Raw genomic sequence first — 21,490 nt, forward strand, 5'->3', positions numbered from 1 at the left:
GTTTTTAATATGTAGCAAAGTATTTACATGGAACTCTCAAAAAAGAAGTAAAAGTTGTTTGGGAATTCTCTGATTTTTTTTCAAACTTTAATTCCCGAAGAAGAAAATTTTCAAATTTTGTCACATTGTGTAATTAAAGTATTTTTAAAATAATGTTAAGTATGTCTAGTTTTATACTAATTAATAGAATAAAATTATAATAATAATAGGAATAATTGAGACAAAAAAACAAATTATTGTTTCCTTTGTTGCTTTTGTGCCAGAAAAAGGTGTTGAAACACAAATGAAGAGTATAATAATAATAATGGCGGTTTCAAGGACATTGCCCCGTAAAGTATGCAATAAGCATAGGTTTTTTTAAAATCATGTAAAGAAATTTTGAAAAAAGTAATCCCCGAAACATTTGTTGCAAATACTTTTGCAGCCTATTGCATACTTTAAGGGAAAAAGGTTCGCCGCATTCAACAGCCCTTGAGACCGCCTATGAATAATAATAATAATATTTACTAAATCTACGGACTGTTTAATGAAAATACATCAATTTATTGGGCTCTACTCGAATCTTGAATCGATGCGTTGATCAAATCGGTTCGAATTGAATTAAAATGACTTTGTGTTCCTTGGACCCAATGCAACATTGCTTGAGTTTATCTTCTTCTCAATTGTTGTAATTTCTTATATTCTGTTTGCTTTCATTTATTAATATATGTTTTTCTTTTATTATTATTATTATAATTATTATTATTATTTTCCATTTTGGTTTTAGTAAATTCCTCTAAAATGCTTTGGTTTCTGTATGCTTTTTTGTTGTTTTTCTTGTTTTTTTTCATTTGTTGTTGTTGTCTTGTCACCTATATAAAGTAAATAGTGTTGCTTGTTATGTTATGTATGTATTATTTCATTATATACTCGTATTACTTCAAGTGTTTGTTGTTGTTGTGTTGTTTTATTTATTAATATGGCCTCGCTAATCAAATCCAATTTTGTGTTGTTTTTTTTTTTGTTTTTGTTTTATATTATATTCATATATATTATCTGTATTATTATTATTTTTGTTAATTTGTTGTAGTATTTTTTTTTTTTTTTTTTTGTTCTTGATGTGCTTCTTTACATTTTACACACATTTAATTTGCGAATATTCTCATTGTTTTTTTTACTTTTGTTTTTCTTGTAGATTAACTGATTTTGTGGTTAAACTCGAAAATCAGATTTTGAAGATTAGATTGATTGTGAATTGGATTGGTTGCATATTTCATTCTTCTGATTTGTTTTCTTATTGTGGTTTAGGTTTTTTGTTTTTGTTTAGAGGATTTTGTTTGCTACTATTCGACAAAAATGACTACAACAAATTGAAAACTTTCATTGTAATTTTAAAAGTTGTTTTAAGTTAGACTTCTAAACGTAACATAAATCATTGAAATTCGCATTTAGCATTAGCATTCATCTTTGCTTGATCTCGGCTTGGTAGCGGGGGCGGGGGTGGTGGTACAGCTGCCGCTGCTTCTGCTGCTGCTGCAACTCATCCTCCTCCTCCTCCTTCTCCTCCTTCTCTGGATGCGCGTTCTTTTGGTGTTGCTGCTGCTGCCGCTGCTGGCTCAGAACGAGGCCTCCACTAGATAAGTGCCATCCATGGGCTGATTGTTTTGGCTATTTTGAGCATTGCTGGCAGCTGGCATATACTTTCCACAGGCCTAAAAGAATGGAATGATAAAAATATGAAATCTATATCTCGAAATATTTCCAGCAAATTTTAAGGACTTATTCGCAGTGTGGAAGAGATGCAAGTAAAACACTGGGGCAACTAATGCCACAACAGTTGTCGTACATGATGTTTAGTAAAAGATATAGAAACTATATAAATACAACAAGACCAGGCTAACTTTGACTTGGCCAAAGTTTTTCTATACTCTTGCAAATTCTAAATCGGAGATTTTTCAAAAAAAAAAAAAAAAAGCTAATCTCATTTGTCTTTTTGTACATTTGTGAATGCGTTTGCCTGATGCGCCTAAAAGTATACTACAGTTTGTTCAATCTTTTGCCAATCTTAACCATGTGCGTATTCATAGCATAACCGTAGGCTTTATTTAAAAAATTCAAAACTATAAACTTTCAAGTCTGGCATCTATAAGAATATAATATTATTATATCATATTTGTTCTCTCTCAATTTTCGATCAGATTTATGACATCATGACTTTTTTGACAGTTAAAGAACTGCAAGGGTATATAAACATCGGTTATACCGATGTAAATTTTCTATTTATATTTTTATTATTCTTTCAATTCGAACCAAAGCTAGCAAACAAATAATATTTATATATGTATATATATATGTATATAGTTACAAAATTACTATTAGATACAGAAACAAAGTTATAGCATAGGGAGAGACAATGACAAAGACAGAGACAGAAATAGAGATAGAGAGAGACAGACCCACCTGCGCTTTGTATAAATCATCTCCCTTCAAAGTGCAGTGAAAAATAAGCAGATAAAACAAAAAATCCTACTAATATTGATTAATTTCAAACTATAAATCAATTTTCATTAATTTGGTGAAACTTTTTTTATACCCTTGCAGTTTGTTTGTATATAAATTAAAAATTCATTAGAAAAGTTTCAACTTAATCGTCTGATGAAAACATTGTTAATGGTCTTATAATGTGTATATATATATTTTTGATTTTCGATCAAGTCCGTCTGTGTGAATGACCTTCATGCCCTCAATTCTTTGTGCATAGTTCACTTTTAACAAATCGTCGGATTAGATTACTTTAATATAAAGCTGCCATAGAAACCATCGATCGAAAATTCTACTCTAAGATTGACTGGGAATTAAAGATATTGAATCAATGGCCAAATTTGGCTTCAGTGATTTTTTCCTCTCTAAATTTCTGCACTTTGAAGGGCTTTAGAGATTAAACAAATTATAACCATGTACATTAAAGCGTTGTGTCAATTCTACATAGATAAGTATGTATGTATGTATAGGTGTGTTTATGTACATATTAGTTAGTCAATAACTTACCTGATAGCGCTGAGAACAGCACCGTCCGCAACAGGATTGCAAGAGGCCTGCGGCACTATTTGTCGAATGGGCGGGACTGGCCATTGGCGAGGGCGAGCCCGGTCGCTTTGGCTGGCCATTATATGGTATTTCCAATTCGACAAATTCGCGATCCTGTTTGATCGTTCATTCAATTTTTTGGATTTTTTTGAGAATTTTTGGTTTTTTTTTTTTGATTTAGTTTTGGTTTTTTTTGGTTTTTGAGTAGACGTACAGCCAGAGAAGAATTTTACAAAGAGAAACAAAGAATAATACATAGAATACAATAATTTTTTGTTCTTGTTTTGTTTGTTTTTTTGATTGTTTTTTACAAATATACAGAGAGACAGAGAGCGAGAGAGAGAGAGAGTGAGTAAGAGAGATAGACAGAGAGGTTGAAAGGAGGAAAGGGATGGGGGTTAAGCGGGGGTCAATCGGTTTTTACAATCATACACACAAAACACAGGACAGGTTAGTAACAAACACACACATATTGAATATACCCAAAGGAGGCGGTTCAAAACAACAATCAAAACACAGGGGTGTGTGGGGTGGGGTGGGGTGGGGTGGGGGCTTGGTGGGTGAGAGCATTTGAACATTTAAAAATAACACATCATTTTGGAAAGGGGGTGAGGCAGGGGGCTGGCTCCTAAGCAATGACAATATTACAATAACACAATGAGAACAGTCAAGATACACAGCTTAAGTGTGTAAATGTGTATGTATGTGTGTGTGTGTGTCTGTGTGTGAGGCAATGGCGGCAGCAGAGCATAAAGGAGAAAGCAGGAGCGCGGCGGGCGGGCGGGCGAGCGAGCGAGCAGGCAGGACAGAGCTGATCTGAGCAGAGGGCGAGCGATTCGTGGCGAGGGGAGGTTACGGGCAACGGCTACGGCAACAGTTTTTTTTTCAAGTCGTGAGCGAGGCGGCGGCGGCGGCGGCGGCGGCGGCGAAAACTTTGGCGTGATCAATCGCGAGACGCTTTTTTGACCGTTATCATTCGAATTTTTTAATGCATTTTTCAGTTATATTTTTGGGTTTTTGTTTTGTGGCAATTGTTAGGGAAATAGAAAAATCTACAATAATAAAAAGTTAACCTAATCGAAATACTTGTAAATAAATAAACAAAATCTACATATATATACATAAATAGTACATAATTACATAAAACTCAAAAACTATTTCCGCTTGAAATGGTTAAAGTTTTTTTTTTTTGTTCTTTTAATTTTGGGAAACATTTTAACAAGTTCTATGTGGAATGTTGAAGTGAATCGTTATCAAAACTACGAAATGTATCCCCCAAAGTATGCAATAAATAGTTAAAAATGAATTTATTTAACTTATAGAAATGTTTTAAAATCTAAATGAAGTGGAACAATTTTTTTCGTTATGTACATAACCTTTTTCTTAAAAAAAAAATACGAAAAAATGTTATTCGTTTAAAAAATCAAATTCTTTGAATATTTATGCATACTTTAAGGGCCATTTTTCAGTTATTCATTTTCCTAGATCTGCCATTGAACTCTAGTCAGTATACAAATTAATGTATACAACAAAATTTATTTCTTTGAGCTTTCGAATTTTTATGCTTTAAATCAGTATGAGCTCTTAAAAATTGTCAAAATTGAGAAATTTGTCTTTCTCAATTTATTGTGTTTTTTAATATTTCTTATATTATATGTTTATTTGAAGATTTTTTGAAAGAAAGATTATAATTATTACTTTAGCTGAAATACAGTGCGTATACGTTATTATTGGCTGACAGGCCATTTGCCAAGATAAATGAAATCTAATTAAAAACATCTTCTACAAACACCAAGCTAAGAGGAAATATTCAAAAAGTCATAATTTTTAGCTCATCACTTGGTAAAATAGACGATTAATTTTTTGAATTTTAACATCTGTGCCTCTAAGTAGCCATTAAAATGAGTCTTGAATAAAATATGATACAGCTGTCATCACTTTTACTGGATTATTTCGATTGCTGATAATTAAAGACATTCCACACGCCACTTTCGCGAATTTTAGTTTTCAATTGTGTGTGTTTTCGGTTAGTTTTTCGGTTTTGTGTTTTCATTTCACGTTTTTTGATTAGAACTTTTTCAAGCAAATTTTAGTAGATTGTGTAAGTTGGAACAGAAACAGAAACAGAAACATAGTCGGCATATGTACATACATATATACAATAAAACATATGTTCTTATTAGTTAACTATATGTACATATGTATGACTTGTTATCGAAAAGTACAGAAATCATAAAAATTAATTAGGAACGAGAAAAAAGAGAACAAAAATGAAAGGAACAAACCCGAAAGCACTTACTTTTTTCTTTTTTGTATTTGGTATTTATTTTGTTTTGTTTTTTGGTTTTTTGTTTTTGAGTGTTGGTAAGAGGAATTGAACAAACATTAATATTGATTGGTTTATATTATGTTTCTTGTTTTGCTCATTTTTGTTCATTTTTGTGTGAAAAACGTAAGACAAATGGGAGCTTAGAATGTAGAAAACACAGAAGACCAAAAATGCTTTCACGTTGTGTGTGTGTGTGTGTTTTTTTTTTTTTTTAGATACAACAAAAATTTGTTTCTTTTTCAGTAAAGGTACTTGTTGTTGTTGTTGTTGTTATTATTATTGTTGTTGTTGTTGTTGTAGTTGTTGTTGTTGTAGTAGTTGCTGCTGCTCCTGCTGCTGCTGTTGTTGTTGTTGTTGTTGTGTATTGTTGATTTAGTTGTTGTTGTTGTTGTTGTTGTCATTGCTTTGCCTAATGCGTGCTCAAGACGACTATCTAAATGGTTTAGTCTAAGAAAGTAGTTGTTCAAATGTTGCTACATCTGCGAGGAAAAGATAACGAAAAAGATAAACCAGAGAAACAAAAATGATACATATAGAAAAAGTAAAATCATAAATTTGAAAAATCATAATCACGCCAACAAACAAACAGAAAAACCAACCAAAAAATAACGGTAAAAACAACACACACATAGTTTGTTCGAAATCGAGACAGACGAGAGGAAGTCCGTATAAAAGATTACGAAACGAGCGGCAATAAGATCAGTCAGTTTCTCAATTCAAATAAATATATATATATATATATTTTTTTGGTGGTCGTGGGGGTGGCGAGGGGTATATACATATATTAAATATACGCACCGTTGTCTTTTCAAGACATCGCAACAAATGATGATGTTGCAACTCAAAAATATCTTCATCCCGATAATTATCATCCAGCTCAATGCCAGATTCCTGAGCAGCCCATCGGGCTTCAGCTGCCTTCTTTTTGCTAACAAATGCCGCTCCCGATGAAGCTTTCGCAATGCGTATACGGGCCAGGCGAGCTTTCTATAAGGATAATAACGATAATAGTCAATAGATATTTATTTGGAATGCATAACAACAGAGTTGCCCGAACTTACCCTCTGCGCCTTGCGCTTATCCGCCCGTTGATTTTGATGATAAATTCTACTAAAGTTCGATACAATAACAGGTACAGGTAAGGCGATGACCAGCACACCGCTGAGTGAGCAAACACCGCCCACAATTTTGCCAGCTATTGTCTCCGGGACCATGTCACCGTAACTAGTATGAAGTGGGTAGATAAGAGACAGATTCGAACGGATTAGAAAATGGACACTTACCCCAGCGTTGTCATGGTCACTATGGTATACCAGAAGGCAGCCGGTATCGATGTGAAATTGGTGCTAGTCACATTCTTTTCGGCATAGAACATGACGGTGGCAAATATAATGATGGCCATGGCCAGCGAGAACACAAGAAAGCCCAATTCGCTGGCGCATGATTTGAGGGTGTAGCCAAGGATACGTAGACCCTGAGAATGCCGAGAGAATTTAAAAATACGAAATACGCGAAATACTCGCAGTGTGACAAAGGCGCCGCTAACATCATCGTTATCGGTAATGCCCAGGCCAATGTAATATGGCATAATTGCCACAACATCGATGATGCTCATCACGGAGCGTACAAATTTACAACGATCGGGTGCGGCAAATAGACGCAACAGATATTCAGCTGTGAATATCATCACACAGGCTGTGTCCAGGCAAAAGAATACGATTTTGTAGCGTTCACCGCACGGCAAACTGCCAGCTCTGCCGGGACGTTGGCCACAGGGAACGGTTTCGACCACATTCGCCATCACGGATACGGCAATGAAGAACCCTGTGACATAGTAGAATACCAATGCTGATGTCGATGTATGCGGATTCTCAAAGGCACGCCACATCTTTTGGCGTATGTTGGTCAATTGCTGTAGATTCTGATCACCGTTCTCGGAGAGTTTATCATCCATTAGACGTTCCGCATTCTCTCGTTTCCTATCGCGATAGTCCTCGTAACAACAATCGCCAATCACATCGGGCATAATGCCAAAGAAGGCCAACTCCTCATCGTAGCTGGTCAAGCATTCGTGTTTGGGATAATGCAATTTGCCCGTCCTATAGTAATTGAGTATATGTCGAAATATATCCGGATCCCGATCAAAGAAATACTCCTTGCAATCCTCATCATAGAAGAATTCGCGCTCATTGGAGCCAAGCAACGTGTCCGGATATTTTTCCAGTGTATTACGCCATGTCTCAAAACGGCGACCAGATACATTAATTAATAGCTTCTCATCGTCCGTTTTGCGTCGATCCTTGGGCATGGGTGGCGGTGGCAGCGGATGGGTGGCTATCGGCACCCAACCAATGGCCGCCGCTCGGGCGAAAGGCAGCCAAGCGGCGACCGAGGCCATACTGTGTGGTGGAATGTTTCAGTGTCCTACCGGAGACTGGCTAAGGACGTATGTGGATTCCTTTCAACGTTGCCTACAGATTTCAATATGCAATACTGAATCGAATATTATTGATTTAATGGGGGAACCTTATGAGAGGGGGGGAACCTTAATGGGCTAAGTTCTTCTTCTTCCTCTTCTCCTTTACCTCTTTATGTCGATTTATGTATTTCTTGTTAATTAATTTTTAATTTCTTTTGCTTATTGCCCAAAAGTTGCACAAAACTTTGACCCGATGATTTTACTTCTTTTCTCCTCTTTTATTAGGCTTTCCTCTTTCTCTCTCCCTTACTCGCTCGCTGTGTTTTATTGCTTTGACTTATTGCTGTCATTTTTCGGAGTGCTTCTTCTTTGTTTACTCATTAAGGATTCACCCACAGGATATGATTCAATTATACGTTGCAACTGTAATGAGAAATTGATGAAAAATTTAAGATAAGAATTCAAATTGGTAAAATAAAATCGAATATTGATAAATCGAATTCCACTCATTTTCACTCAAAATTTCTATGTTTACTTTATCCTTGGGCATTTCTTTGTTTTCTTTGTTTGTATTCAAAAGTAAATGTCTTCATCCACAAGTTCATAAACCTTTTGAAATTTCAATGAGGCCTCGTCAAAATATGACGTCTTCTTTAGACTTTTCATCAACTTATTAAGGACTATATGTATGTATATAAACTTGTGGCTAAAGTAAACTTTTGATTTAAAACAAAATGTTTTTAGTTGCACTCAAGTCAGTATTTTGAAAACTTTTAGCCAAAATCAGATTATAATATTTTATAAGCGATTATTCTTTCACCTTTCTTTGCCTGTACCTGTAGACAAGTTCTCTCTAAAACGGAGCTTTATATGTGTATATATAGCATGAGATCCTTTGAATAAACTACAATTCTAACTGCGACGTTTCATAACTATCATGCCAGCTATATAAGTGTTACTATATATACAAAAATAAGTATATATATTCGCTTTGCATGTGTATCTAGGACTACTTAAAGAGCTAGGCCATGACATTTATGGAAGCAAATGGCTTTTTGTCACAAAGAGGCTAAACAGGGGCCAAAGGGGCTAGGAGGAGCCAGAAGGGGGTAGGAGGCCGGAGTGAGAAACAAAGTTTTGCGTTTTGCGTTTTAATTGTGGTTGGCAAAAAAACAAAAAACAAAAAAATATATAACTATTTCGAGGGGCGTTTAATGTGCTTGCACGAGAAATACATATAAATTTCTTTGAACCTGTAATCTTCCATTCAGACAACAGACAAACCGACAGACTCAATAAAATTTGAGCATGCGAATAGAAAGGAGAACCAGCTGGAGGAGCTGCAAAGACCGGGACAGATGATTCGTATAAATATTTAGATAAAACATTTCTTGAAAAACGCATTCATTGTCTGTCGATTTTTTTTGAACGGAATTCCCTTGATAGCATAAACACAAATGAGGCGAGAAATTTCGGAAGTGAACAAAATTTGGATGTGCGAGTGGGTGTAATTGTATGTATTAGCATACATATATACCAATGTGTGTGGGCGTGTGTATATGGAGGATATGTGTGTGTTGTTGTTTTCAAAATACAAAACAAAAATGTCGAAAATGTTTTACTTTCTTTTCTTCTTCAGATACTACATAGCAAAATAGTAGACACTTTGTGTGTTTTAAATAAAATCTAACAAACAGGAAGAACAGCCAACACAAAATGCACAACCAAAAGTGACAGAAATTCTTCAAGAAAATGAACTCAAGGACATACTTTTCAGAATGTCTATACTTGGAGAAAACATTGTCATATATGTATCGGGGTTCTATTTATTTAACACTTTTGTTTCGAGTTTTTGTAAAGTTTGTGCTTTTGAAAAACATGTTGTTAAATCTCAAAATTTTTAATTTCTCTTATAAAAATAATTTAGCGAATTCCTTTATTTTACTTTTATAGTCCTTCATTGTCTTTTTAATAAAATTTTAGTATTCAAAATTTGAGCAAGTGAAAGATTAAACCCAATGGCATTAAAAAATAAATATAAACTCGCAAATTCACTTGCCAATGAGGATTAGAAATGAAATACTAAAGATCCTTAAAGAGCCTTAAAGTGTGCTACATAAAATTAACTAAACATTCAGTCGCTTTCAAGAAAGTGTCACTCAAAATGTATTTTAACAGAAAATCAAAGGGATTCTTGATAATTTATCATTCGAATATTTATCTAACCATCTGAAGTTATATATAGAGGACTCATTGGAAGAGCTAAGGCTATATCCCCTCTACCTGAACAATAATTTGTCGCTAAATGACTTGACATGCGTCTACTACAAATGTCCTTGTGTCAGAGCCTAATGTTGTAATAACTCACATTATCCCGTCAAGAATTTCTCGTATAGAATTCGTTGACTTTCTTATATCGTGCGTGTGTGTGTGTGTGTCTATTGAAGGGAAATGTAAATTAATCAATGCCATTTTTACCATCTCTCTTTTCGTTCGTCCCTCTTGTCTGTCTATCGTTAGTTTATGCATTAGGCAAACCGAATGCGTGTTGTGAGCCATCAAAATATATATATATATATATATCATCAAATATCTAATGTTTCTAGTAGACAAGGAAAATCACTAAAATTGAACACCATCAGTGGGTGGTCTTTGTATGGGTGCCATTTTCGTTTTCATTTTAGTATAGTCCATTAAAAGGTCATGCTTTGTTTGGTAACAAGGACTAATCTTTAGCAGTACCAATTTTCGATTTTCGATTAAATCAATATACAACTACTAATCCTTGCGTTTGATTTGATGGGTCATAGCTTTAACATATTGTATGAGCCAAATTGAGAGCATTGAGAGATGGCTAGTGTGGGTTTTGCTTTAGAAAACATTGCAAATTCCACAATTCACATGTAAATATCTCTCCATATACATACATATATATATTTTCATTGCGCTTTCCGCCTTTTGCATTCTAAGGATATAAAAACCAATGTGTCATTATGTGTATAGAAATTATAAATAGATCTGCATTTTCGTTTGTCATATTTCAAATTGGTTAAACAAAATACAAAAATACAAAATTTTTGTTTTTGCAAATTTGTTTTTTTGTTTCACTTTTTTTTTTTGTGTTGCTTATTTTAGAAATAAACAGACAAACAGGGATTCTCCATTGTTAGGTTTTAGTTTTCCATATCTTTCAGAAGTTCCATAAATCGGATACTTTTTCAACACATAAAATATTCTTTTTTCGAATGGAAAAGCAACAGAATGAGATTTCCAGATCATAAACGCATTTTTATGGCTTTGTGTTTGAAAATTTTCGTATTTTTATTGACAATAAGTTAACAATGTTTACTTTTTTGATTCGCCCTGGCTATTTTTAACCAATCACCTAATTGTTGTCGTTGTTGTTGTTGTTGTTGTTGTTATTATTATTGTTGTTGCCGCTGTTATTGTTGATTCCTTTGTTTACGAGCAGCTTTTTGTATGCTTAAAAATTTTTCCCATTTTTATACATACACTTACAAATTGGCTATAGCGATTTTTCAACAGTCAAAACAAAAAAAAAACATATTTTTTGCAAATTACTTCCATGGAAGTAATAATTGAAAAAAAAATTGAATTTTCATTGTGAGTTTTGTGGGAAAAGCCAATAAATTTCTAATCAAATATTTTGAAATCTATTCAGATTGATATCCATTTTTAGGGATAGGGTGAGCAAAAATCGGCAAGGCCAATAAACTATTTGATGAAAACTTTCTTTTATAGGAAAATTTATGCAAATGTAATGAAAGGCTAGAGAATTGAGGAAAAACATTTGTTTTTACACCCCCTTAAAGATCACTGCAATATGAATGGTCTTAAGATTATATAGCAGATCGATACGAAATGAAAATTTCACATATTTTTTCTTTTGCTTTCTTAAAATAGTTTATTTGTTTTGTTTGATATGTGGGGTATTGATCTTATGAATTTCGAGCCTGACAAAAATCCAAGTAGGTCCTTTTGTAGATGTATTTCATATCATCATTAAGTGAATCTTAACAATTGCTTCTGCTATTTCTTCAAGGCCCTAGCAATATATATGTATATATATAACAATTAGCGACTTTATTTTAAGAAATTAGTTATAAAGTCGAGAAAAGTGAGTGTGTTTTTTTTTTTTGATCTAGCAAGGAATAATTGTTTGTTTCCACACTGCGTATACTTCATATGTGTACATTTGCTGACATTGCGCATACGTCATGATGTACAAGGCAAAGGGTGACGATTCGATTACAAAAGTTGATTTATTATTTAAATTACGTTGTGTACACAATGTACAAATATTTTTTGTATATATACACACACACATGTATGAACATATGTATACGTTAGGGTCGGTTTGCCTAAACCAAGGCCATCTTCAAGATTCGCTATACTAAAAGGTGGTAGAACTGGACTTGATATAAATTTATTGTTTACTTGTTCTCACTCATTTGTTTAGTATTCATCAACGAAATGTTTCATATTTACATATTAATCATTCTCATGACCAAAAATTAGTTAATTCTGGTATAAATAACATTTCAAACTGCTTAGGTACATACATATATACACATAAGTAGTATACCTAGTCAATACAAAACGCTTAGGGCTAATGAAGAATATATGTATTTACTTTGTAGGTTCGCAAAAACAAAAAAGGTTTCCTTGGTCTGTTACATGCAATTTGCCCATCTTAATAGGGGTATATATAAAACATTAGAGAGAGAGACGTCACAGGTCGTTGTGCTTATCAGCCCGTAAAAATCAGCCAGCAAAGTGAGTGAATGAGTGTCTGTGTGTGTGTGTGTGTGTGTAGTTAACTGCCCCAAAACGTGACCCTTATTTATATCATAAGCGATTCAACAACAAATACTATTATAATTCTGCGGGCACGGAAGTTCATGAAAATGAATTGTCAAATTAAGAATAAATAGTTTGGAAATCAAGATAAAAGTTCGTACAAAGAAAGCTTAGGATAAATCATTTAGTTGAGAGCATAAATGTCCTTGTGTATTTATCTATGTGATAAAGAAATAAATCTTTACAAAAATCTCCCTCACCTAAAAGAGCTTAATATTTGAGATTATTATCTATATAATATAAAAAAGTAAAGGCAAAGCTGGGATTGCATTTGCATCAAGCACGCGTCATTCACACGCACACAAAAGCAAGCTTGTACACAAACACACACACACACACAGAGAGAGAGAGACAGGTCCCTTATTAAACTAATGTGTGCAAGTTTTTTTTAGTATGGCTTTATTGTTGTTTGTGTTGTTGTTGTTGCGCCAAAAACCAAGCCAAGGATTTTTTGCACATTACGCCTGTCGACACCCGCACTTTCATTGCTCCCACTGACTTCTCTCTTTTATCTTGCGCTGCCTGCTTCTCTTTCTAACCACTCATATCTAAGTCTGGTTCGCTCTCACAACGACTACCTATCTCTGTCCTCTGCACCCACAAAACACTTTCTCTCTCACACAGACACTATCAATCTGTCTGTCTCTGTCGCTTTCTCTCTTTGGTTTTTGCCGCACTCTGGCTCTGAGCCTACATATACAACAATAACGACCTTCACTTTCAGACACAAGAGCGAACTGTTATTTTTTTTTTTTTTTTCCTTTTTTTTCTTTTCTTTTTGTTGTTTGCTTCTGCTAGATGAATTAATATAAAACATGGAATCGGGCCCCCACTTAAACTGAAAAACTATGCAACACTTGTTGTTCTTATTGTTGTTGTTATGGTCGTTGTTGTTTTGGTTGTTGTCGTTGTGTTGCACACACACACACACCCACACACACACAAGCACACAGTGAAGCGCAATTTTAATAAATATTTTACAAAACAAGGACATAGGCGGCATTTAAAAATTGTATGTTTTTTTTCTTTTTGTTTTTGCCTTCAACAGCAGCAGCAGCACCAGCAGCACCAGAAGCAAAAACAGAAACAACATCTTTTGGATATACACACATTTTCACAAATCAAAAAGCAAACGAAACACACACACACACACGGACACTCCCACACACACATACACAGAAAAAAAAACGAAGCACACACACACAAATTCCAACACGCAGCGAGAAACGTGAAAATGGATTTTTTTTTCTTGTGCTAGCATCTGCTTAACTTTTAGATTGGTTATTTGTTTTAACAATGGCTATTTCAAACTCAAATTAATATCAAATTGTTCATTTTCATTTTCTAAACATACACTTTCTGCTTATACACATACATTCAATATATACACATATATGTATATGCATACTATGTGCATGCATATACATATACATACATAACTCTTACACTTTTCGCCTTCTATCCGTACACTTGATTTTTTCTCCTTTTACATTCCATTTAGCCGCACTTTTTTTTGTTGCATTGTTTGCCCCATTTTGTGTGCCTTGCGATTTGCGTTTTTTCTTTTAATATTATTTTGTAATATTATTTCTTTATATATTCTTTGTTGTTCTCTCTTTACGCATGAATTTTCTTTCTTTTTTTTCTGCTGCCCACAATTAGAGCATCCCGCTAACTTTCTTTTTGCTAGTCTAGGAGCTATAGGGCCGCTGGAGAGAAGCGCCGTTGAGTTCAAATGTTCTCGACAAACTGAAAGTAAAAATGCGTTAGAATCCAAATCCGGGACGCGCAATCGGAAATCAAAGAAAACAAGAAAAGCTAAAATAAAACTCTCACAGAGTCGGCGCATTGAGACAATTCGAAATAGAGCATGTTGAACCAGATCTTAGTGAATAATTTTCAAAAACAATGGCGCCAGATAAATTTATGCAAGTACAGCAAAGCAATACTTCAATTTTTACTATATTTTATTTAACATGTTAATCTTCACTTTCAAAAATATTAATGTAAAAAGAAGTTTTTGCTTTTCGCTAAAATCATTTTTGTATACAAGTTTGTAATAAAAAACAGTAGCCCCAAAATGTATGCAAGGTTTTTTTGTCTGTAAACCTTTTTTTCTCCATGGCCCACAGGCATAGATCATACGCAATGAAGGCCAGCTGTTTAAGTGTGAATAAATCTCTGAAATCAATCATTTCCAGTATTAAATTACAGAACAATTATATTAATGTGGGATATTTCTCTGATTGAATATTTGTTTTAATTATATGCACAGATTCCAAATGTCAAGATGTTTTGCTTTTCAATAGATAAATAAGAATCTTTCCATTATGGACGGGTCAATCAGTTTCAACAGAATTTGTAAAAAATCTGGTATAAGAAATGCCAATTTTAACATATATATATGTATATTCTAAAATTTCCTTTGAGTTCAGCGGTCCATCTGTTGTCACACATGAAGCTGCTCTGCGGCCATGTCGTTATCAGTTTTTTTGGGGGTCATCTGGATTTTGTCTGCTGATTGATTGTAAACATTTAAGGTAAGCTTCAACAAATTTCAATTATTTTAATACTTAGGAAATGTAAACATTCAATTCAGCAGATCTGATGAACATAAAGGAAATCTGTGTAAACCCAATCAAAAAAGAATATTAAAAAACAAAAATAGCAATGATATATTCTCTAAACTAACACTAGCTATCAACAACAACTGGATTTCTTTTGCTGATTGATACCAATTCTCGTCGGTGGCTAATATTTTTGACGGTTTGCGAAATTTAAATGTTATGCATATTTTGTGACATGCTGTGTGCAAAAATATATTTGAGTGACAAATACAAACTACTTTAGGGGTCTAAAACAATTTGCCAATGCTTATAATGGGATAATGACAGAGGGTACTAGGATCATTTTTAGATTACATTATCCAACTAACGTTAAAGGAGCCCATTATAAACAAGCCACTTGCAAAAAAATATAATTAACAAGAATTTGAGTACTCGGAGCAGAGCTTGGCTTTCTTCACGATTTCTTTCTTGTTGGCATTACTTTGAGGTTGCGGTTGAGTCGGCAACAGCCTCATTGAATTGCTTATGCCATTCCAGATTCTGCTTGGTCACCGAATCCCCTCGTTTAGCTGCTTGTTTACCGCTATACACAGATATGGCGCATCCCACGATAGTGAGTCCAATCATTACATTCGCTAAACGTATACGCATTTTATTGCGACAACGTTCCATTTCATCCTGACTACAAAATGGCAGTAGAGTAAGAATTAGAATTGAAAAATCCTCCGAAAATTTTTGCTTACTAACCTTACAAAGCTTGGTACATCAGCTTCAGTCTTATATTTTCCACACCAAACAAGAAACCGTTTTTCCAAGTTGTTTGGCTGATGGTTTTTTATTGCTTGTCTTAGCACCTGAGAGGTGACGAGCGAACGTCTCCATAGAGTGCCCATTAGTTGCGTTGATTTGTTTAACATACTGGTGGTTGGTGCTAACTTGTTGCTTCTATTAGATAAAATGAGCTAATCTTGTGTAGGAATGCCGCAATAGCAGTAAATCTACGGTTTTATGCAATTATGTTATGATATCGATATTGTGTAGTCCAGTTATCGATAACAGAATCTATCGAGTATCTAAGAAATCACTATGTACTCAATCAGCTGTTGACTAAGGCCAGTTTAAAATATTTTTATGGTTAAGAAAATCCCGAAATTTGTCTGTCTACGCCATAGCTTTAGAATTTAACATATAAATTGCTAAAGCATAAAGTTAAAGCTTTGACTTGAAGACGTTTTTAAAGATTCTAAAATCTCCGTTACTAATGCAGTGACAAATGTGGCAAATCATGTCATGTCATTAAACTAAGCTAGTGCAGTGTCATATTTACCTAGAGTATTTTCATTAAAGTCCAAACATACAACAATAACACTTAACTTTTAGAGTAAAATTTGCATTAGTAATGTTGCAATTGACGGGCCAGAATTATAATGCACGTGATATAATCAAGAACATCTTCTCGCCACTAATCGGGGTGCTGAGCAGCCCCCTGGCGGATGAGGCATGTCAGCGAAACAATTTAACATTTGTGGAGCTGCTCCAACCATTTGCCAAATTGCCTAACGATGGTAAATTTGCCGATATGAATGCTTCTGCTAAAATGATCTAAAAGATTTCATTTCTCATAGCTCATTTTCGCGATGTATCAGGGACGAGCGTGTCTGTTCGAGGATTACGTCTCAATTTCTGTGATGTTGACTGGAGGCCACCGCAAACGGTGTTGGCGCGGAAAATGCTTAACGATTCGGTGACAAATGCCCATAATGATAAGACCAAGGTTGTCACTATTGGTATGGAGGCGATAGAAAAATACTTTTTGCTTTTTTGATAATGCTCTCCCTTTTTTCGACAGCTGACATGGATCTGGAACTGCCCACATCGGAACCGTGGTTCGAGCAGTGGCGGGAGACCTTTCTTACAGTACAATTCCCAGCAGAGCATGAATTCACACGTCACCTGTTAAGCTGCTTGCTGATTCTCTCTAGTGCTGATCCTCAAATCGTAGAAACGGCCCACAAGTTAACCCAACGGGTGCAACAAATGCAAAGCATAACACCCCAAAAGTTGCCAAAATGGTTCCACCCCAGTGAAGTGCTCAATAGCTACGTGGTACTTCATGAGGCCCGACAGGGGGATTTGTCAAAGGCACAACAGGCATTCGAAATGCTCAAGTCCACGTTTGGTGATAGCAAGTGCTTTTTAATCTCAATAAATTCCAATGAAGGCGGTCAGCCGGCTGCTCAAGATATGCAGGATTTGTGGAAGGACTATATTAAAAGACAACCAAAGTCCACGCTAGCCCAAGAGGGTTCTTCTGATCCAAGTGCACCAAAATCGCCTCAGGAAGCAACGTCGGCAGTTGGCAGCATGCCCGCCATGCAAATGTCTGTCCTGCAAGAGCAAGAGCAAGATGTAGTCGGTATGCTGCATCCACTATCACCCATGCAGGAGAGTGCCACGGATGCCCTAAGCACAAGACTAAGCATCAGCAGCGAGAGCATAGCATCACAAAATATTAATCCAAATGTGTGGGCAGCCTCCGATGATGTAGCCGCAGATAATGCACCTCATGGCTCTTGTCTAGGGGCCAAAGATTTGGAAAATTTGCGTCATTTCGTACAGGACTACGCAGTGCGTGCCTTAATCCCATACATTGAACATTTGGTGGCCATTTTAAGCGAGGGTGTTACACAGAAGAAAGGAGTTAGCAAATCCTTACTTAGTGCTACCAAAAGATGGTTTGTCACTAGCAAACCGGGAGCTGGCGCCAACAACCAGAATGCGGTGATGTGAGTGAAATGGAATTTTGTTTGGTTTAATTGTGAAGCCTCATTCTTGATTACTTTCGCTTATTCTTCTTTCTAGTTACACCAATGAGTCGGCAGAGTTACAAACGCGAAAGCTTGGAGATCTTTACTTTATGTTTGGTCACTATAATTTAGCTTTCCAGGCCTACCATCAGGCCAAGCGGGACTTTAATGCCGATTCGGCCTGGCAATACTATGCAGGAGCTCTAGAAATGGCTGCACTTTCGGCCTTTCAGTTGGGCACTGCGCACAGGAAGACCTATGACTATATGGAAGATGCAATTGTCTGCTATCTTACAGTGTGCAAGTAAGTTTTAATGCCATGTATTTAAGTCGGTCAGGACTAAATTGAAATTCTTCTCAGGTTGCAACAATTTGCCACAAGAGCCACCCTACTGAGCATGGAATGTTTGAAAACTGCTCGCTTGTATAGTGAGGTAGCCAAGCAACTGATTCGTATGACCAGTGAGGAATCGGATCTGCGTTCAGCTCTGTTGCTAGAGCAGGCGGCCTATTGTTTCCTAATTAGCCCACAGCCCAGGGCGATGCATAGGAAATATGCGTTCCACATTGTATTGGCAGGCAACCGATACTCGCGCGCTGGACAAAGACGTCACGCTTATCGCTGCTACCGCCAGGCATACCAGGTTTTTGAAAAACGGGAATGGAGTCTGGCCGAGGACCACATACAATATACGGTAGCCAAGCAGGCCTATCAACTGAAGCAGTTGGAGGAATCAAGTCGTTCGTTTGCCCATTTACTTCGTCCTGGCAGTCAGCAGAATGCCCAACAGCAAGCAAATTTCCTTAAAGAATATCTTCAGACTCAGAATGTAAGTAAACAGTGGCCAAAAGTAGTGGGGTAATGATAATAAAGAAATACTATTTTGTTCGTTTAGGAACTAATTCGTCGAAGTCCTGAACTGGGTCTCGTGCCCCACGCCCTGCCCCAAGTGATTCAGTCATCGATACGCGTCTTAACATTGGTGCCACCTCTTACAGCTCAACCAAATATTGAGCCCGCTTCCAATCTAAACATTAACAGCCCATTTCAGCCAGGAGATGAAGCCATTTGGCATAAGCTAGAGGAGATGCTGGTCATCACAGCGGCCTCCAATAAGCCATTCGTATTCAAACCCTCAAGATATTTGTTCACCCAGCAACAGCCCGCATTGGACATACCCCTGGCCATTCAAGGTGAACCTATAGAGCTGGCCGTCAGCCTTGCAAATAGTGTGAAATGTGGCGTTGCGCTTACTGACATAGATCTTCTTTGGAAACTCACCTTGGATAATGGCGAGGAGCTGTCAAATGGAAATCTTTCCACTTCGGATGGCGCTTCCTCAGCTGCTATACAAGCAGCCGTCAAATGCCAATGCCCAGTCAATATAGAGCTGGCCGAACAGGCAACAGAGACGCTACATTTTCGTTTAACACCCAAGCTAACTGGTCGCCTCAATATATTGGGTCTCTTTTGTCGTGTTGCTGCTCTAACGGATCCAGCAACCAGTTTATTAGGCTACCTGAAATTTGAAACGCAGCGGGTGAAACCATCTGCAGAATCGAAAAAATCAACGCAATCCTTATCGCAGACCATGCTGGACAATAGACTGGACCTTCGTTTGATCCCACAATTGCCTGCCTTGAGCATCGGATTTAGTTCAGTGCCCAGTGAAATGTTAACTGGCGAGATTGTACCGGTGACAATTACTCTAAGAAATTTAGGCATTGCTCCCATTGACGAAATTTTTGTAGCCTGTGATAATCCGCGCTCAATAACACTTCTGCAAAAGGAATCTCAGCAGCCGTTGCCCCTAGCTATGCTTAACTGTAAGTTGAATGTTGTTTAACTCGATCCATTTGAGTTGTCTATACCCTACTTTCAGCACTGCGGAACCTCTCCAATGATAAATTGGTCAAGGACAAGGAGATTCGTGGTCAGCATGTTTGTAGTCTGCCACCACTAGAGGCTCAACAAGCCCAGACAGTGCCAATGTGGCTGCAGGCTCCCCATAAAACTGGCAACTTTCAACTTCGCTTGCTCTTTTACTATTCTGTACCTGGCGGAGCGGCCATTAAATATCGACTGGTTCGTCACATTTGGCAGCTGCAGGTGGAGAGTTGCTTAGAGGCCGAAGCCACCTGTATAATAAGCAATGTAACCAATGGGGAACTTGGCTTGGACATCAAGCTGAAGAATGTGAATAATGAACAAAAGAATGTCAGCACGGAAGTTTACATAAATACCTTGTCGTTGTACTCCAAAGAGTATAAATTGAATCCTGACAAACTGTTTAGTAAGTTTTTCGAGTTGTGCGTATCACATTTGTTTTTACTAATTTTTGTAATTTTGGCAGTTATGGACAAGATGGGAATATCAGCAGGACAAGCCGGAGAACATAGCCTTAAGTCCCAAAAGTCGTGTAGTTTTCAGGGCCGCTTGCAGGCAAATCAAGACTCTAAAGATGAAGAATTCAGCCAACAGGCGACGATGCCCTCAATTAAACAACTTCTTGCCAGTCGTCTCTCCCATCTAAAAATTATGCCAATGGACCGGATTTCGGATCTGCTGCCGCTAGAAGATCCACGTTCTTTTCTGGCCAACGAAGAGACAATTTTCTTTCCCACCAACATCAGCACCGAAGATTTTAATGCCATTGTTGCAAGCTATCTGCCACATTCCACCCTCGCGCTTAGTTGGAGTGCCATAATTAGTCAGGATGAGGGTCGGAATGAGAGACTTGTCAATGGATTGCATTTCATCAAGCTGTATAATCTGTATGAGACGGGCAATTGTCCATCAGGCGATCTGTCAGCAGCATCAGAGGTTTTGCTTAGACGTAAATCTAAAGACGGCGAGAAAGGGCCCAGCAAGCGAGAGTTCCAATTGTCAGAGGATAAAATAGCTGGATCACCTGACCCCAATGAGCAGTACGAGGTTTTTGGTGATGAAAGGGAACATTGGGAACCCAATGAGAACTACATTGGTCAGCGATGCCTTCTCGAAGATGAAAGCTTTGTGATGCCTGTGGCACCAGCCAAGGGTTAAACCAATCATTCCCATTGCTGATACACTTTAGTAACCAATTGCAGTGATCATGCATATTACATATAATTCCCAAAAGCATTATCTGCCCTAAAATATTTTGTAATATCATATATTTTGTGTACTTTATTTTATATAATCTGCATCGATCCGCCTTTCATTTAAGAAATTATATAGACTACATTAGCTTTATTAGTTGATTATTAATTGAGGCCCAACATTATTCATACCCTCGATTTGGCTATATCGTTGCAAAAACAATAAACTGATAAATGCCAACTTGGCTATCATATCATAAAAGAATTAAAAACTGTTTTTAACCAATCATTGGAATTTACATAATTTGACTAACAAAAAAAAAAACTGCATGAATATATC

The 21,490-nt window shown here is 36.4% G+C and overlaps 3 protein-coding genes across 4 annotated transcripts; 1 reads left to right on the top strand and 2 right to left on the bottom strand.

Annotated features, from left to right (window-relative positions):
• Window positions 1-680: 680 nt before the first annotated feature.
• Window positions 681-14,270, bottom strand: LOC6643030 (potassium voltage-gated channel protein Shal). Of its 2 annotated transcripts, XM_002065763.4 has the most exons (6): window positions 14,142-14,270; window positions 6,679-8,237; window positions 6,457-6,619; window positions 6,194-6,382; window positions 3,028-3,180; window positions 681-1,691 (listed from the first exon to the last, which is right to left on the bottom strand). In XM_002065763.4, the coding sequence occupies exons 2-6, from the start codon at window positions 7,791-7,793 to the stop codon at window positions 1,596-1,598; spliced, it is 1,716 nt and encodes a 571-aa protein (XP_002065799.1). In that variant the 5' UTR covers window positions 7,794-8,237; window positions 14,142-14,270; the 3' UTR covers window positions 681-1,595. The 2 variants fall into 2 exon arrangements, with proteins under 2 accessions (XP_002065799.1, XP_023031897.1); XM_023176129.2 differs by lacking the exons at window positions 681-1,691; window positions 3,028-3,180 and adding an exon at window positions 5,754-5,874.
• A 1,076-nt stretch (window positions 14,271-15,346) lies between these two features.
• LOC6643031 (UPF0389 protein GA21628) lies at window positions 15,347-16,286 on the bottom strand. The gene is made up of 2 exons (XM_002065764.4): window positions 16,010-16,286; window positions 15,347-15,944 (listed from the first exon to the last, which is right to left on the bottom strand). The coding sequence occupies exons 1-2, from the start codon at window positions 16,177-16,179 to the stop codon at window positions 15,740-15,742; spliced, it is 375 nt and encodes a 124-aa protein (XP_002065800.1). The 5' UTR covers window positions 16,180-16,286; the 3' UTR covers window positions 15,347-15,739.
• A 121-nt stretch (window positions 16,287-16,407) lies between these two features.
• On the top strand, window positions 16,408-21,422 carry LOC6643032 (trafficking protein particle complex subunit 8). Its single transcript, XM_002065765.4, has 8 exons — window positions 16,408-16,827; window positions 16,888-17,049; window positions 17,112-18,048; window positions 18,125-18,373; window positions 18,431-18,899; window positions 18,966-19,896; window positions 19,953-20,363; window positions 20,424-21,422. The coding sequence occupies exons 1-8, from the start codon at window positions 16,662-16,664 to the stop codon at window positions 21,113-21,115; spliced, it is 4,017 nt and encodes a 1,338-aa protein (XP_002065801.1). The 5' UTR covers window positions 16,408-16,661; the 3' UTR covers window positions 21,116-21,422.
• Window positions 21,423-21,490: the final 68 nt, after the last annotated feature.

Source organism: Drosophila willistoni, assembly GCF_018902025.1.
Source record: "Drosophila willistoni isolate 14030-0811.24 chromosome XR unlocalized genomic scaffold, UCI_dwil_1.1 Seg41, whole genome shotgun sequence".
In the NCBI taxonomy this organism is placed as follows: Eukaryota; Metazoa; Arthropoda; class Insecta; order Diptera; family Drosophilidae; genus Drosophila; species Drosophila willistoni.

Coding starts and splice junctions, on each gene's coding strand:
- LOC6643032 (XM_002065765.4), top strand. CDS start 16,662: ATGTTGCAATTGACGGGCCAGAATTATAATGCACGTGATATAATCAAG. Junction 16,828..16,887: donor TGCCAAATTGCCTAACGATG/GTAAATTTGCCG, acceptor CATTTCTCATAG/CTCATTTTCGCGATGTATCA. Junction 20,364..20,423: donor GAATCCTGACAAACTGTTTA/GTAAGTTTTTCG, acceptor TAATTTTGGCAG/TTATGGACAAGATGGGAATA.
- LOC6643031 (XM_002065764.4), bottom strand. CDS start 16,179: ATGTTAAACAAATCAACGCAACTAATGGGCACTCTATGGAGACGTTCG. Junction 15,945..16,009: donor GATGTACCAAGCTTTGTAAG/GTTAGTAAGCAA, acceptor GCCATTTTGTAG/TCAGGATGAAATGGAACGTT.
- LOC6643030 (XM_002065763.4), bottom strand. CDS start 7,793: ATGGCCTCGGTCGCCGCTTGGCTGCCTTTCGCCCGAGCGGCGGCCATT. Junction 6,383..6,456: donor ATAAGCGCAAGGCGCAGAGG/GTAAGTTCGGGC, acceptor TTATCCTTATAG/AAAGCTCGCCTGGCCCGTAT. Junction 3,181..6,193: donor GATGTCTTGAAAAGACAACG/GTGCGTATATTT, acceptor ACGATCAAACAG/GATCGCGAATTTGTCGAATT.